The following is a 16,763-nucleotide window of genomic DNA, read 5'->3' on the forward strand; positions in this document are numbered from 1 at the left end:
TGAAGTGTGTTCCAAGAGAAACCAGGAACATAAATATGAAAACATGTAATTTGTATTGACTTTCTATCTGAATAAGGGAGCTCTGTAACACATTCTTGGCTCAATCAATACAAATTTAAATCTAAGGAAACATTTAATGTTTGGGAAGTCAGTAATGTAACAATGCCAGGACATCAACAAGCAAAACAGACAAAAACAAGAGACAGGGGAAGTGAAGAAACTCTGGAGGAGAAAAAAACAACACTTAAAACCCTCAAGAAATGAAGACAACATAAGTAGAAATGAGATACAACAGAGGAAACTAAAAAAGGCTTTGAAAAAGAAAATGGAAAGGGAAGAACTGGTCAGTTGAAAAAAAGGTTTTTCAGTTGAAAAATTATAGAATTCCCAGATTTTCAGCACTCATACTCCCATTCTAATGGGCTCACAAATAAAAGTTTTACCATATTCTGAAAACTTGTCGCATACTAACGTTACATGTCATTGCTGTGTACTTGTGAAATGTTTCTTATACATAGGAAAATGCTATTTCAGATAGGGAAAAAAAAGCCTAAAGGACAACATTCTCATTTTCTTCTGAGTAATTTATTTTTTTTTTCTTCTGGAAAAAACAGATTATAAATTACTGTTCTAATAGAATACACACCTACTCCTGGTTCAAGGCATCTGAAATCACTATGGCTGTTCTAAGAATTACTCCATAACAACTGAAATTACTGAAATAGTAGTTTGGCATTTGGGGGACAGCTTATCTTCATAAGGTCACTTTGAACTTTATTTGAAACAGTATTATATAAAAGTTTTTGCTTTTCTAAGTTCATTCAAGATCTCATGCCCAGAGACTTAAATGATGGGGACATTTTGAGTCTCACAGATTCACAAAAGGAACCAAAATTGTTCTCACTTTCCTAAAATGCCCTTCACACAGTCAACAACTGAAGTGTCAGAGGATCTGTCCTCCAGAGAACTTCCTGTGCCTTTTGAATTACATCAACTGAAAAGGGCCAGGATGATTTCTGCCTCTAAAAGCACATGCCATATTTAATATGGAATAATTTTGTCACAGCTTTGAAGGCATTAGGGTAGAATCATTACAGTTTGTAAAGAAAAGTATCATTTTTCTTTATATCAGCTGACATCACAGGTCTCAGATCATATATTTAATATTACATTCCTTGAAAAAAAATCAGGAGAAATCAATTTGTAACTTCAGATTCTCACCAACATCAGTAAACATTAAGCAGAAATATCTCATGGGCTTAAGAAACATGAGAAACTGTAGTCTCACTTTTCTTATTTAATAGCACAAGTGAGGATACTTCACTTCTTTTCTCCATTTAGTTTCCAAATATTGGTCATTTCTACCAAATTTTGTTTAAAGTTTGTTTCAAGTTTTCCTCATATGAATTGCTAACACTGTCTTAAATCCTTTTAATCTTTTCTTTTCTCTAACCCAGTAAGAATGCACTTTTTTCAGTCCATAATATAACAAATCAGATTGATCAAAAATCATTGAGAACCAGACCAAAGCCCTGACATAAAACAAGAAATTTAACAACAATCACTGCAGAGTAAGAATAAATAAAGAATCTCCTAATCACATTTACTGAATTGTGAAATATCCAGATAAACAAAAGACAATGGGGAAGATATTTCTGTTCAGAGTTGTGCAAATTTTATGAAAGAACAGAGTTAATATAGAATAAAATTATCAAAGAAAACTGAATTATGAAATTCTAGAAGGGAAACTCAATACTATTTTTAAGTCCTGGTAAGGACTTAAAAATATCAGGGAGGTAAAGGCGTGATAACAGTTTATATTGCACAAGGATGTTTCTATTTTACACACAATGCTGCACCTGAAAAACACACCCCTAACAGTTTCAAATGATGCTTCAGTACTTATTGGTGGTGAACAACGAGGGGAATACATTCCCTTCTCCTGTTTTGTCTCATGTTGGTTTTCACCTTGATTAGTGAGCTGAGCAGGCTCTTACTGCTGTCAAAAAACAAGTGCCAGAATGCCTTAGGGGGAAAAAACCAGCTTAAATATTGTATGTTAGGAGGCAGAATATAATTGCACATTCAAAATTAACCCTCTGAACCCTCAGCAAATACTCATCAATATCATGATTGATCCATTTCTTAAAAATACATAGTAAATCCCTCATATAGAAACTAAAATTGTGTAAATGCATATATGTCCATACATATTAACTGCACATGAAAAACAGATTAAAAAAAATCAGAATTATACCATATTAACATTCCTAGAAATATCTGGAATTAGCATTCTTAGGTTAGCAACAGCCTAATATTTCAATATCCCTTTGTACATCAAGAATGGGGACAATTTTAGTAAGTCCATAGATTGCAATCAACCTCTCACTTGGACAATCCCAGCCTGTATTTCTTATATAGGAAAAAAAAAGTGAAAGAGGATCTCAGTAAATGGCCATCACAGCTATTAATATCCTGAATATTGGACATGCACCAAATTCCAACTTACCAGTACTGACACAGCTCTCTCCATCCTTACTGAGCTTCCAGCCTTCATAACACGAGCACTTGACAGTGTTTTTATGCTGTTCACAAACTTGGCTACACTTCAGGTGCTTGGTGCAGTAATCCATAATCTCACAAGTTTTGTTGTCTGAAGTAAGATTGAATCCTGCAGGGCAGGAGCACACAATTCTTCCTCCAGGAACCACAGAACACTGATGGCTACACCCACCATTGTTAAGTGAACATTCGTCTGAAATAACGAGGAAAAACAACAATTAAGGGCTGTGAAAGCTGTCAGTTATGTTGTGTATAGTACAGTCAACTAAAACACCTACAAAAGCTTCCAAGGTAGGCAAACAAAATTTTATCTTTCTAAACAGATTTCTATTCTTGTTTTTCAAATTATCTGATATGCAACCATCCATCTGGTAGCTTTACTGCAAGCCTTGAAGATTTTAGCATAGCTCCATGTCCAGGTGGTGATCCTCAAGAGTCAGTGCTGGGATTGACACTGTTTAAAATCTTTATCATGACAAGGACAGTGGGGTTGAGGGCATCCTCAGCCAGTTTTTGATGAGACAGAGTTGTGTGAGTGATGCAGCAGGGAAAAGACCATCCAGAGGGATTTTCCAGGCTTGGAAGGTGAGGCCTGTGCCAACAACCTGAAGTTCAGCCAGGCCAAATACAGGGACCTGCACAGACTCAGGGCAGTCACAAGCACAAATACAGGCTGGGATAATAATGGATTGAAAGCAGCCCTGAGGAGGAGGAAGTGGAGCTGTTGGTGGATAAGAAGCACAACATGACCTGGAAACGTGAGCTTGCAGCCCAGGAAGCCAAATGTGTCCTGGGCTGCAGCAAATAAAGCTGTACCTCAAAGGAAGGAGATTCATCCCCTCTGTTCTTGTGAGATCCCAGCTGAAGGACTGAATGCAGCTCTGGGGTTCCCAACATGAGGAGGATGGGGACATTTTGTAGCAAGTGCAGGGAAGACCACAAAAATGCCCTGAGGGCTGGAGCAGTTGTGCTCTGTGGACAGGCTGAGAGCTGGGAGTGTTCAGCCTGGGGAAGAGAAGGCTCCAGGGAGACCTCAGAGTCCTTTCCAGGGCCTAAAGGGGCTCCAGGAGAGCTGGATTTGGGACAAGGGCCTGCAGTGACAGGACAATAAGTGGCTTTAAACTGACAGAGCACAGGTTAGATTTGACACTGGGAAGACATTTTTGACTTTTTGGGTGCTGAGGCCCTGGCACAGGTTGCCCAGAGAAGCTGTGGCTGCCCCTGGATCCCTGGAGGTGCCCAAGGCCAGGTTGAAAAGGGTTTGGAGTAACCTGGTCTAACAGAAGTATTCCTGCCTGAGCAGGAGGTGGGAATGAGACGACCTTTAAGGTGCCTTCCAAGCCAAAGCATTCTATGGTATGAACTCAAGCTTTTGTAGATTGAGAGAACTGCAAATGAGCTGAAGTTCTTTCCTACACATCGATGACCTCTAAATTGTTTATCTCCAGGAATGTTTTAAGTTGTTTGAAAATGAAAGGCTTGTCTTCTTTGTGTTATCTGAAGAAAACTAAAACTTCAAGCATAAACTCAGTATGACTTTAACTAAACAAAAATCCTCACATAGGATTGAGGATATCTAGCACATATCTAGTGCTAGAATTCCAGTGTGAGAGCCTTTTTCTCAGCAGGAGGTACCACAACAGACAGTATCATGAACAATCAGAAAAAACTGTCAAAAAAAATCAGAAAAATCAGAACAATCAGAAAAAGGTGTCTAAAAGAAGTACCACAAAGATCGCCTTCATCAGATCCATCAGGACAATCTCTTCTCCCATTGCAGAGCTTCTCAGGCTGTAGGCAGATGGAGGTATCATTAGCACAAGGGTATTTTGGTGGTCCACACAAATAGCCCTCGCAATTATCCTCATCAGACTGATCCTCACAATCAATATCGCCATCACATAGCCACGCTTTGCTAATGCATCTCCCTTGGGGAAAAGAGACAATAAACACAGGAAATCAGACTGGAAGCAAACTTTAGGAGGAAAAAAAAAACCTTCAAAACAATATACAGATTTCTTTTCTCTTTTTTTTTATCACTCTTTTCTATTAATATTTCTTTCCTCTTTGATGAGCAGAAAGAAACCCACTCACACTTATACTCTGATGCATCTTCCACAGCTCTTTTGACAATCTAATTTTCCAAACAATACCAATTCCACTTGTTTGTGAGCTGAACAAAACTGCATATAGGCAGGACACAACTTCAAAACCTGTTAAATACACCAAATGATACTACAATTTTCTAATTATTTTTAATTTGTGCTTTTCTTCATCTCTCTTATTTTATCTTCTACCGCAGCAGCCCTCCATGGGAGCAGTGTTTCAATATATAACTTTTAGTTACCATGTGTTTGCAAAGCAAAAGTCTTTCTAGGAAGGAGACACAACCCATTCCCCAGTGATGTCAGATAAATGATCAGCTTTGAGGCAAAATAACTACAGCAGATTAAGTTTCTTAAATTACTTCAGTTTTGGCAAACCAGCGTTCAGCTCATGTCTCAAAAGTGCAAAAAGGGATTTGTGATGACCATCAAAGTTTAGAAATGCAAGAAGGCCTCTTGATTAGAAAAAAATATTTTAATCTTTAAAATCATGCAGGTATTAAATTAGACTCAACAAGTGCAAGGACTTTAATGAAAAGAGCCAAGACTGTGAATGCTGACACAGGTGTGTGTGTGAGCTCCCCTCCCAACCTATTTTTCTACTTGCTACCTACAGCCAGGAGGATTTAGCTGTAACTTTTGATAACACTGTGACTGAACAGAAATGTCATGTACTTTATTTTCCAATAGAGAACAGATAGAACAATGGTAAATGAAGCTGATCCAGAAAATTTTGTTGTTTTTTTTTTATCCATGAATTAATCATGCAGAGAAAATCATCTGGGATGGGAAGGAAGATCCTGGGAATGTTTAGTTCCACTGATAGCAATTCTGGTGGATGCCCAGGCACTGACCAGCAAAGCCTGAGACTCCTAAGTTCAAACCTGTTCAGAATGAACTGACACAACTTCCTGCCCACCCTTCCCAGCTTATACAATATCAGATTTAAATTTTCTTTAAAGCAAATATTTGTTGTAGATTGGATTAATGCATTTGGTTTGACATTTCAGTCTTCTATTCATGCAAAAAATGCTGATGTCCTCACAGAAAGCCAAGGGGATAAAAGACAGTGGAATAAGAATGCTGAAAAAAAGCATTGACTCTGCAGCACTCAGGAGGAAAATGTGAGACTGTTTTCACTTTTGATGAAGAAAATGAAGAAATGAAACTTCAGGATGATACTACACTGAATAAACTGTGGGGTTTAAACAACAGAACATCATTTTGCCAGTGCAAAATCAACTTGAAAACAAACAGGGAGGGGTGACAATTAGAATGAAAAACTTCCACCGTTTTCTTTATTGGCCAAAGCCCCAAATATCCCATACTGAATGGACAGAACTGCATAGACACGAGGAAACAAAATTGTATGCATGATATGTACACAGTTTATCACTACAAGTGTTTCCAAAAAGTGTCCCTATTCTTTATTATCCTGAATGATCATTGATTTTATATATTACTATAACACAGCAGTAGAATGCAAGCTAATGGAAAATACCAACATGAACCAAACCAACCATAACCCAAAGTAAATTGAAGTTGCTTCCAGTAGTGCTCCTAATCTGTTATTTTAATCTTTTATGCATTCAAATGTTTGCAGAGAAAATCAGTTTCCCTGCCTTTCTTGTACCTAAGTGAAGATATGTTTTACAATGAAAGATTCATCTTTCATTATGATAGATATGACATGGTCTTAAGTAGAATATTCTGTCAAGGAATTAATCTTTGCCAAGATTCTAAAGAGATGGACTTAATGAAATATTATGACTGTCTTCAAATCATTACTTAAAATTCACTGAAGTATTTTTCCTTTATTGCTCCTTAGTGAAACTCACACTTCTGGTTTCCAGGAACCTCTTTAGTAAAATTCCATCATAAATTAATTGCCTCAATAGCTGTATCTGCCCTTTTCCATGGCTCTTTTGTGTAACACTGTGAAACAGAAGGCTTGAGCAGCAACTGTGTGGGAAAGCCTGATCCAAATGATTCTACAATGTTTTTATTTCCTATAAATATTATCAACAGAATTAACTATTCATGCACCCCTTGAATCTTTGTCAGGATAATGGTCCCAGGAGGTTTTTTTGACTGATTACATCTTCATCCATAGGAAAACTCTTTTGGTGGAGCATTAATTGCTGTTTCCTCTTACAGCTAATTCTCACTGCCTAAAACTGTAATGTAACACCTTCCTAAAATACAGAATGGACCAAATCTCAACCCCATCAACTACAGAGTGTTCCAATCTGACACAATTAACAGAATGTTGTGATGGTCAATGATCTCATTTGTCCTGTAGTACACACATGGGACCTTAGACTGAATCACATTGTTTCAAACATGTGGTCATTACTCAATCTAAAGATTTCAGTAGAAAGCAGATGTTTATAAATGACTCCTGGATAAAACAGGAGAGAAACAAAACAAAACAAACAAACAAAAAAGGAAAATCAAAAACCTGAAAAAAACAGGCCTAAAGAAGGGAGCTGTTATCACAGAAAACAATGTTGCCATGAATGAAGGATAAAAACACTACCAATTTCCTCATCACTTTCTGGAAAATCTTTCTTTGCCAGCTTTCCTCAGCATCAGCTTCTTTGGTCACAAATTTAATCTGTACTCTGACAATCCCCATTCAGACAGAACCAGTGCTGCTGCTGTTATATTCTTCCAGCATCACTGTGATCAGCACCCACTGATTTGATTTCCTCTGTGTACATTCCTTATTTTCCATTCCAAACCAATACTACTTCTTTCCTCAAAATCTTTTTTCCTCTCTAATATATTATTACATGTAAGGAAAAAAAAAATAGAAAGTATGAAAAGATAGTTCAAAGAGTAGCATCAAAAATGGTAGGACACCATCAACTGCTGCTTGAAAAAATAAAAAGAGTAAGTATGACAAAAAAAATTCCCTCTCAGATGTACTGCTTACTAAACTGAAATATTCATGTCCCTTTTGCATTTGTCTTCACAGAAGTGCTTTAGTATGATCATTAGAGTAATTAGATGACATTTAAAGTTACATTGCACAGATTCTGCTCTCAGTGCAGCACTACTAACTGAAAAGTAGGGAGATGGAAAAAAAAGGATAAATTTATGTAGTACATAAAATTGAGCTGAAGTATATGACTGTAATAATTTTTAGAAGACAGAACCAGAATTTAAAATAGAAAGTTGGGCCTTTGTACAATTTAAATTAATCTAGTCTAATTTAAAAGAAGCCTAATCTAATTTAAAAGAGAAAATAATTGGCTAGCAGCAACCCAAGAGTAGTCAGTCTCAATCAGGAATGACTGCATCTCACATCCTGCTGCTCTGCAGCCTCTAGTATATTTTTCATCACACATCACTACAAACAAATGGTTTTTGGGACCCAACATGGGATGGTTTTGATAAAAATTAGAAAAGCAATTCTGAAACCTGGTAGCTCAAGTACCCTGCAGCATTTTGGCTGACTTTGGGTACAACAGCTCAAGGGCTCCCAGGCTGGAGAGTTACAGTGAGACCAGCAAAAAATATAAAGGTGTAAAAACATCAAACAGAAAAGGAAGATATGCAAGGGGAGAAAAATCAAGTATTTGTTTATTCAACAAAGAATGCTTTTAGGGACCCATATGGCAGAAGCTACTCAATATCTGAAGGAGTCAGATGACTTGCTAGGAATAAAATGTTCAACTACTAGAGGCAAATGACAAAATGCTGTCCATATAGGTACAGAACACCCTTCATGATAGAATCTTAACTGAATCTTGGAAAAGGATGGGGTGTGATGGTTCTTGAGAGCACCATCCCTGTAAGCAGAAATATCCCTTTTGGCTGAATGCTGACAAACTGGTTTTGTAGCTTGGCACTCATGCCTGTGGCATTGTGACACATTAACCAAAGCCACAAAAGCCCAGTAAGGAAAGACCCTGCAGCTACTATTTACAGACATAAAATGAACAGAAATAAGCAAAAAATGGGCAGTACCATCCCACTATTGCTGTTCTCACTTCCCTCCCAAAGAACTGTCTGCCTCAGCTCCCTCCATCCACAGTTCCTACACAGACCATTCTCTGTCAGATGTCACCACCCAGCATCTCTGAGGGGACAATTAGCCAGTTCCTCCTCTGCCATAAATGTGCAATCCAAACAGCATTATTTCTTTAAAATCATGCACAGAGAAAATTACATTTCTTCTGAAACATTCCAGTAACTATTTCTCATGAACCCATTACTACTCTGTTGCCCAACCTCAAGGAATAAAAAAAAACAACTGGAAAAGTAACTAAATAAAAATTTGCCCTTGCTGTTTTCTTCTACAGTGCATTTCTACATGCCTCCTCCAGAACAGCAGTTTTGCTCCTTCCAGGAGGAAGGAATATTGCAAAAGAGAAAATTATGACTGTCATAACTGGTTGCTCCAGTGCTGTTTCCACTCAACAAACAAGCACGATTGCATTTTCCTTCAAATCAAAACCATATACCCTTGAATTTAGCAATATGTTGATGAAAATTTTTGGATTTGCTGTATTTCTATGTGGCAGCCAGAGAAGTCAGAAGTCACCCTGTAAACTGAGACAGTGCCCTCCTTTACCACAACTACATGAATACAAACATAGGGAAATACATCATGAGGGAGTGTAGCTTGGACTGAGGACTTTGAAATGGGGTTCTAGTTCTCTGTTGAAAAGACAATTCAAATTTAAATGACATAAAAATGACAATGAAAAGACATTAAGACAATTATGTTGAATTTAAATCTTTGCTAGTTCCTGTTATTATGGCATCTGTATTTGGAAAATCTTAGTTTACCACCAGAAAGAGGTTTCAAATTCTCTGTACCAAAAATCATTCAGGACAAGTAAAAAACCTTAACTCAGTCTAAGAACCAAACTTTTCTGAGAGGAATAAAACCTATTAACTAAAATCTGCACTTATCTTGTATTCCACATTGCCTCTAACCTCTCTGCTTTCTCTTGACTAAAGTAGTAATATCTTGTCTCATTAGCTTTCCAAAGGCAGTTGATGAAAATAAACCTCATCTATTGAGATTTATTCACCTTTCTTGCCACTAATAATTCTGCTTTGGCCAGTTGGACTGGTGTTAGCTTTTCCCCATTTAGATGCTGGGAAATACATTTGCTCCTGGTGCTGACTATTTCCTGTATCAGGGTTTCTATCAATCACCTTCAGGAAACACACCACACTGTTGGAAGTGAATAATCAATTGTTACTTATAGAAAGTGTTTCATAGCAGCTTATTCTACACGTCTTTAGGGAAATAGTAAGAACACAAAAGGAAATAGGGTTTTTTTAGACACAATTCAGTATTCCATATTTCTTTTTCAAGACATCATGATTTTTATAACTTTAAAATCCAAGAGCAAGCAAAATACTTTAGGACAGAGGTCACACAACTCCTCTGACACATTTATTGTGTTTAGCTGTAACACAGACATGTGAATGGGTTCTCCCTTCTTTCAATATTTCTAGTTGAACAATATATATATTCAATATAGGGACAACAATATTCCTGCTTCTTATAGCACTCATTAAATATTGCTGTGAAAGTTATTTTAGCCCTTATATCACACAAAGCTTTGATCAAAGTGACAAAAAATATTAATACTGTGCTGACAAATTAAACTTTTCCTTAACTGGACTTTCCATTAAAAAAAGGTTCCATCTAAACATTAATTTTTATATCCTTGTGTATCCTCATGCAATGATTGCCACATTCTTTTCACATCCTTTAGTGAATTATACTTAGAGGAAAAAAACCCCAAAAAACCCCATAATCAAAGAATGTATTTCTCTTCCACTACTACACTTAAAATTTCCAGTGCTGTAGTTGCAATTCTTCAAAGTATTCAAGGTACTTTATACCATTTTATTCAACTTATTTCTACGGCCATAAAAGAGAAATAGAAGAAAATACCTGAACTTTGGAGTACAATTAAATGTTTTATTTAAGTATTTGATGTGATGTACCATTACAGAGAGTGGTTTCAACTTTAAGTCCTCTCAAAACCCATCCATTTGATGTTGTAAATCAGAAAACATGGCATGTAAATCAATATTATTTTCCTAGGTAGGAATACAATGAGTAACCTCACCTTATTAGTACTAAGCATTAGTTAAAGAGTAGATATGTGATCAAACAACACAAAATCACACACACAGAGTAAGTGGGAGGAAAATGCCTCTGCAAGCACCTACCTGTACTCTTGCAGGAGAACTTTGTTTTGTCATCACACGCTCTCAGGGTTCCATTACAGCCTTTCTCATCACTCCCATCTTCACAGTCCTTTTCTCCATCACAGCGCCACAGCTCAGGAACGCAGTTCCCATCAGGGCTGCACTGAAATTCCCTCCCACTGCACCTTCCAGGAGAGGGAGTTTCTTAGAAAAATAAGAATAACATTGAAGAATTTGCTCATGTGCCTTTTTTCCCATTCCAAGTCTACACTGACTCAGAATCCTCTTCCTAACCCAAGCCAAAATCAGAGTCCCCAAAATGCCCTATTCCATCCTATAACTCATCACCCCAACACAAGCTTCAGACAAATTCTCTTATCCTCCTCACTTTCTTCACTCCCCCTCCACCACATGCTTAATACCAGTTTTTATTTCCTTGTTTCACATGTGTCAGACAGGAAGGAGTTTGGAGGTATAAAGAGGACCAGAGCTGATGAAGTTTCCCTGGTGCTTCGTAAACCTCATGCTTAATCCTAAAGTTGGTTTCCCTTATCCTTCCTTGTTCTCCTGGTTTACCCAACAAGATCCATCTCCTGATGCACAAACCCTGGAAGGTCTAACAGGCCCCACTCGTGCCTGGTTTGTGCTGTAGCAGCTGGAGCTGTTCCAAACTCCACAGCAAAAGAGCTTCACTCAGTGCAGCCCTGGAATCAGTGCTGACTGCTTCAAACAATAATTACTGGGAGATTTTAATTATTCATCACATACATAATTCTCTAAGTATTTTTTAGCTTATGGCCTTTTGTATTTTATTCTTGCTTTTCTTTTCCCAAACTGTTACAATTCTATTTCAATTATTTAATAATATACTAATGACAATAACATGAACTTTAAAGTAATGGCATGCTTATACTTTCCTGTTTTCACCAGAAAGCATTATTTGAATAAATTTTTATAGCACTGTTTATAAATATACATTTTATTTTGTTTTATTTAACATGGCTTTGTTGGTTTTTTTCTTACATAATCTACATTCTTGTATTCTGTTGTAAAAGTTTAAAGCAAGGCTTTAAGTTTCAAAATGGAAATGAACAGGGGTAAAAGTGGGTTGTTCAATTCCAGACTAATCATTTTGATTGAGATAGATAAAAATTGTTTTTGTGAATATTGAAAATAAGGACTTCACTTGTGCCAGCATTCTGATTATTCATGCATTTAGATGAGGTATCCAACTAGATTTAGAATATAAATTTATGAAAAGGGACCAATAACATTGGGTACAATTACTTTGTTGTAAAAAAAAACATTAGGGAAAAAATATGAAAGGTATTCCCTCACTGTGATCTGATTATTCTTTATCCTTTGCCATAAGCATCCTTCCTTTCTCTCCCCATTCAAATAAATACAATGTATGGCATTTAAATAGGGCTGTAGTTTGTTAAAATGCTTTTATGTTAAAAAAACCCCCTCAAACTAAAAGACTTGCATCACACAAAAATGAGAGTATTACTGTTCCACTGCATGAAAGAAAAACAGAAAATATCAATAATCACTTAAAGAATGCCTCTTACAGTCTGTTCACCTAAACAGCACACACCTCTGCAATAAGACAAACAGCACATCTAGCATAATTCACTGAAGTAAACTGTAAAACTTATCTCTCTGTAATACCCGTTCTGTTTTCAAATGCATTCCTCTTCATGATACACTTCTGTGTTATCCCATTGCACTTGACATATTTCCCATTCCAGCTTTTACCAAGGTTAAAAGCATCTTCGTTTTTTCCATTGGCTGAAGGTCAGGTATTTATAACAAATTATTCTCTGTGTTTATAAGCATTAAAGATTTGGAAGGGGGGAAAAAAAAAATATAAATCTAACCTTCCCTGCTGCAGTTTGTTTTGGTTTCATCACTGAAATCCCCACAGTCGTTGTCACCATCACATGCCCAGTGCCCTGGGATACATCTGCCATTCTGACACCGGAACTGCTCGGCAGAGCACGAGTGAACACAGCCCAGCTCATCACTGCCATCACCACAGTCATCATCTGCAAACAGCCACATTTCAAAAGATTTTAAAATTTAAAACACCTGAACGAAATATGTAAGGAGGGAAAATAATTTTCAAAGAGAAAATAAACAAAAAAAGGTAAATAAAATAGTATGTTTTCTGCTCACAGGCATCAAATTATTTCTAATTATTTCAAATTATTTCTAATGCACATAATACCTTAAATATTATTTACTAACAGCACTCAAGTCTGTGAGTGCCATCAAACTATCCAGTTTTGGGTAGTTTTACCCCTTACTCAGTTATATAATCAGAGACACTGGCAAGGATGAGAAACCTGTAGGTTTTCTTAATTTCTTTAGCTGTGTGTAACTACACAGGCTTTCAAACACAGTTTACTTTATTCTCTGTGAAAACCTAAGCTAGTTAATCACAGACACAAACAGCTTCATATAAACTAAAATAAAACCCCGATGAATTTCTTTTCAATAGTATTAAACTTTGTTTCTGTGTGTTTATAAGAGTGCAAAGTGGAGAAAGCACATAAATAACCGTGGACTGCAGTTTCTCATTACTCTAATGTTGTAGTCATTACAAGTCTAAAGGCAATTCCTGTAATTTGATTGTGGTCATCAAGGGAGGAAGGAGATAAATATGTTAGGTACACTCTAAAGAGTCTCCACGCACAGAAATTCATCAGCACACTGTGATAATTTCGGGAATTTGTCCATTTACAGCTAAAAATTCCTGTCAGACAAACAAAATTATAGAAACACCAAATGCTTTGGAACAAACCAATGTTATTAGGACTGGAGCAACATCATTCCCACACCATAAGCTCTGAGAGGAGATTCATTTTAACATTCAAATGTGCACTTTTCCAGTCAAAAGAACTGGAAATACAAAATACATTGTGAAGTCTTGCTGGCCTTCACTCTTCAGGGATGCTATTTATTTAACTGAACTTGTCCATAAGAAACAAAAAATCAGATATATTTGTCACTGAAATATATGTGAAACATGAAACATCCATGTTGTTTTCTAAGAACAGAAAATATTTTCAAAAGTAATAGATTTGCTTTACTTTTTTTTTAAATTTTTTTTTTAGTAACAAATCATCATACTTCATTCCACATAATATAGTATTTGTACCTATTACAATATCCAGTGCCTCATTCCTAATCTGCACCTTCAGTGTTGTTGATTTTTAGGTCAGGTCAGTAATTTAAAAATGCTTTATTCTCTGACCACTTACAAGCCAAACTGCCAATATGAGTGTCAGAAAAAAAAGAACATCAAAGCAATATTTATGTGACATCCCTCATATTCATTTCAGATATAGAGGACTGATACTTGCCTGAATCACAGAGCCATTTGCTGCTAATGCATCTTCCATTTCTGCAGATAAACTGAGTTAGGGGCTCACATGTTGGGAATTCTGTGAAAGAATTCAAAAAGAAATAAAATCTATTTAACATAACATCCTCTTCAGCAATATTTTGCCACCTTCCTATGTGCATAAATTACACAAGTCTGTTGTAACCAACATTTGCACCTTCCAGGTATTTAATCTGGAGAGGAGAAAAAGGTGAGACACCAAAAAGAAAAGATAAAATAACTTTATAGTAAATACTGTCCAAACCCTGCTTTCCATCACCATGAAATTCATTACTCTGTGACAAATGGCCTGGTCCAATATTCCCATCACACCACACCTGGTTTTCCCACTAAAAGTGACAATATTTAAGACTAACCATAGCTTGATGACTGATACAAACTCTATTTTCCATGTGATGATTTACAAAAGGGTTCTCCAATTGCAACAGCATTGCCAGTGAGAGACAGGAAATGGAACACTAAAAAATGGGAAGGTTAAGTACCAAGCTAAAGAACAGCCAAGAAATAAACTTACTCTGCACTGGCATACTAAAATACCCAAAATTAAAATGTCAGCCTTCACAAACAATTCCTCCCAGCATTCCAGCAAAGCAGTAAGAATCTGAGGCAATATCATTCACAAAAAATTGTTCAAAAAAATATTGAAAACACATATTTGTTTCTATAATTATTAAATATGCTTCTGAATAGAGTAACTTAAATATATTCTCAATTTTTTCAGACTTCTTTTTCTTCTAAAGCAAATGACATAGGTAGATGTGTGCATTTATTATTAACTTGTTAAACACCCTGAAAAATAGTGAAGAGTTTTCCTAAACTTTTAAAACATGCCACATAAATATAAAACTTTCTTAGGATGAGAGCTGAAATCACTTTGTTTTTACTGAACCTCACAAAGTTTTGGCTTAAAAAGTCACACTCTTATGGAGCACTAAACCAAACCAGCTGCATCTATTAGGAGATTTAAAATATATAAATTTTTATTTAAAAAATAAATAATGAACACCAAGAAATTAATTGAACAGATTAAAAGATCTGAAGAAATAGTCCATGTCAGCTGGGAGCATACAGAACAAAGCTCATGGGAAGGATTTCCAAGGGTGCCAGGAACATCTGAGTTCCTGAAGTGCCTGAGAACAGAGAGGCATCTGAGTTCCTGAAGTGCCTGAGGCAGAGAGAGTGTTCTAGCACTGAGATTCAATGCTGTGCCATTAAACAGAGAGTTAGAACTTTGGGGAATGCTAAATACAAGTCACCTATTCACTCATCCTACCTCTGTACACAACTGCACTTAGGTGGTTTCAAGCAATTACAAGTCTACCTTAATAATATTATTATTTTTATCCATGTAAAGACTTCATTTTTCACCCCATCCATGTGAGTGCTCAGTGCCAGTTTGGATGGAGCTCCAGTCCAGTGGGAAGAGTCCCTGCCCATGGCAGGGGGTTGGAACAAAATGGTCTTGAAGGCTCTTTCCAACCCAAACCAGCCTGTGATTCTACACTGCAATGCATTATATTCTGTGATTCTGTATCTGCAGACAGCTCATTGACCCCTGTGCTCTCAGACTCACAGCAGTTACCAGTGCCCTGCGAAACAAATGACTATTAAAATCCTTAATTGTTTGGAAGCAGCTGATTAGAGAGAGCACACCCCTCTCTGCAGTATCTCAGCAAAGCAGCAGTCAGCACAGCTGCTGATACTCTCTCATGATAGAACCAAGAATTTTTTTTTTTTTTCCCTGAAAAATACAAGATCAAATATACTTCTTTTGAGGCTTGAAACAGGCTGATTTTATTGACGTCTGGAATATGCTGAAGGGGCCCATGTGCAGAGGTATGTGACAGAGATAAAGAATAATTTTTGAGGGTGACAGCATTTGATAATGGGCTGTAAATTAAAAAAGTCTTGATTGATCTGCATATTTGGCATTGTAGTTAAAAACTCATTAAATAGAAAATGCTGCACTTGCTTTGGGTTTATTTATCAACCAAACAAATTCTATTAGCCATTTCAGAAATAGTATTATCATTTCAGCTGACTTGAAAAGAGTTGACAAGCTTAAGTTTTAAATGTTACAGAAGATTTTTACTTTTCTCTCCCCCCAAAAGAAAAATCCACTTACCACAGGATGTCATTTCATCAGTTCCATCTCCACAGTCATCCTCCCTGTCACACAGCCATGACGTTGGGATACACCGACCATTCCCACAAGGAAACTGATTAGCCTGACACGTTCTTGCTGTCAAGACAAAACACTCCAAAAATACGAGGGAAATGGACAAGATCCCTTTTGTCTCTAGGTGGGTGTGTGATTTTGGAAGCTGCAGGGTTGGAGGGCACCTCCTGGCCTGCTGCACCTTTCCCCTGCTCTGACTAAACATCATTCACCTCCTTTGATTTCAGAGAAAACTGAGGTCATCTGCAGGGCCGTGTTCTACCTCTGCTGTGTGGAATTCTTAGTGGCTTCTTCCTCACAAAACATGAAATTCTAAAAAAAT

The 16,763-nt window shown here is 36.8% G+C and overlaps 1 protein-coding gene across 4 annotated transcripts in view; it reads right to left on the reverse strand.

The window, feature by feature from the left end:
* Positions 1-16,763, reverse strand: part of LRP1B (LDL receptor related protein 1B) — a 620,609-nt gene that overhangs the window by 184,283 nt on the left and 419,563 nt on the right. For all 4 annotated transcript variants that reach the window (XM_015635304.2, XM_033516047.1, XM_033516046.1 and 1 more), the window contains 6 exons: positions 16,388-16,504; positions 14,222-14,302; positions 12,734-12,901; positions 10,875-11,057; positions 4,290-4,490; positions 2,510-2,755 (listed from right to left, as the gene is read on the reverse strand). In XM_015635304.2, the coding sequence (XP_015490790.1) occupies positions 2,510-2,755; positions 4,290-4,490; positions 10,875-11,057; positions 12,734-12,901; positions 14,222-14,302; positions 16,388-16,504 (996 nt within the window). The remainder of the gene's footprint in view (positions 1-2,509; positions 2,756-4,289; positions 4,491-10,874; positions 11,058-12,733; positions 12,902-14,221; positions 14,303-16,387; positions 16,505-16,763) is intronic.

The sequence above is a fragment of the Parus major genome, chromosome 7 (assembly GCF_001522545.3).
Source record: "Parus major isolate Abel chromosome 7, Parus_major1.1, whole genome shotgun sequence".
NCBI lineage: Eukaryota > Metazoa > Chordata > Aves > Passeriformes > Paridae > Parus > Parus major.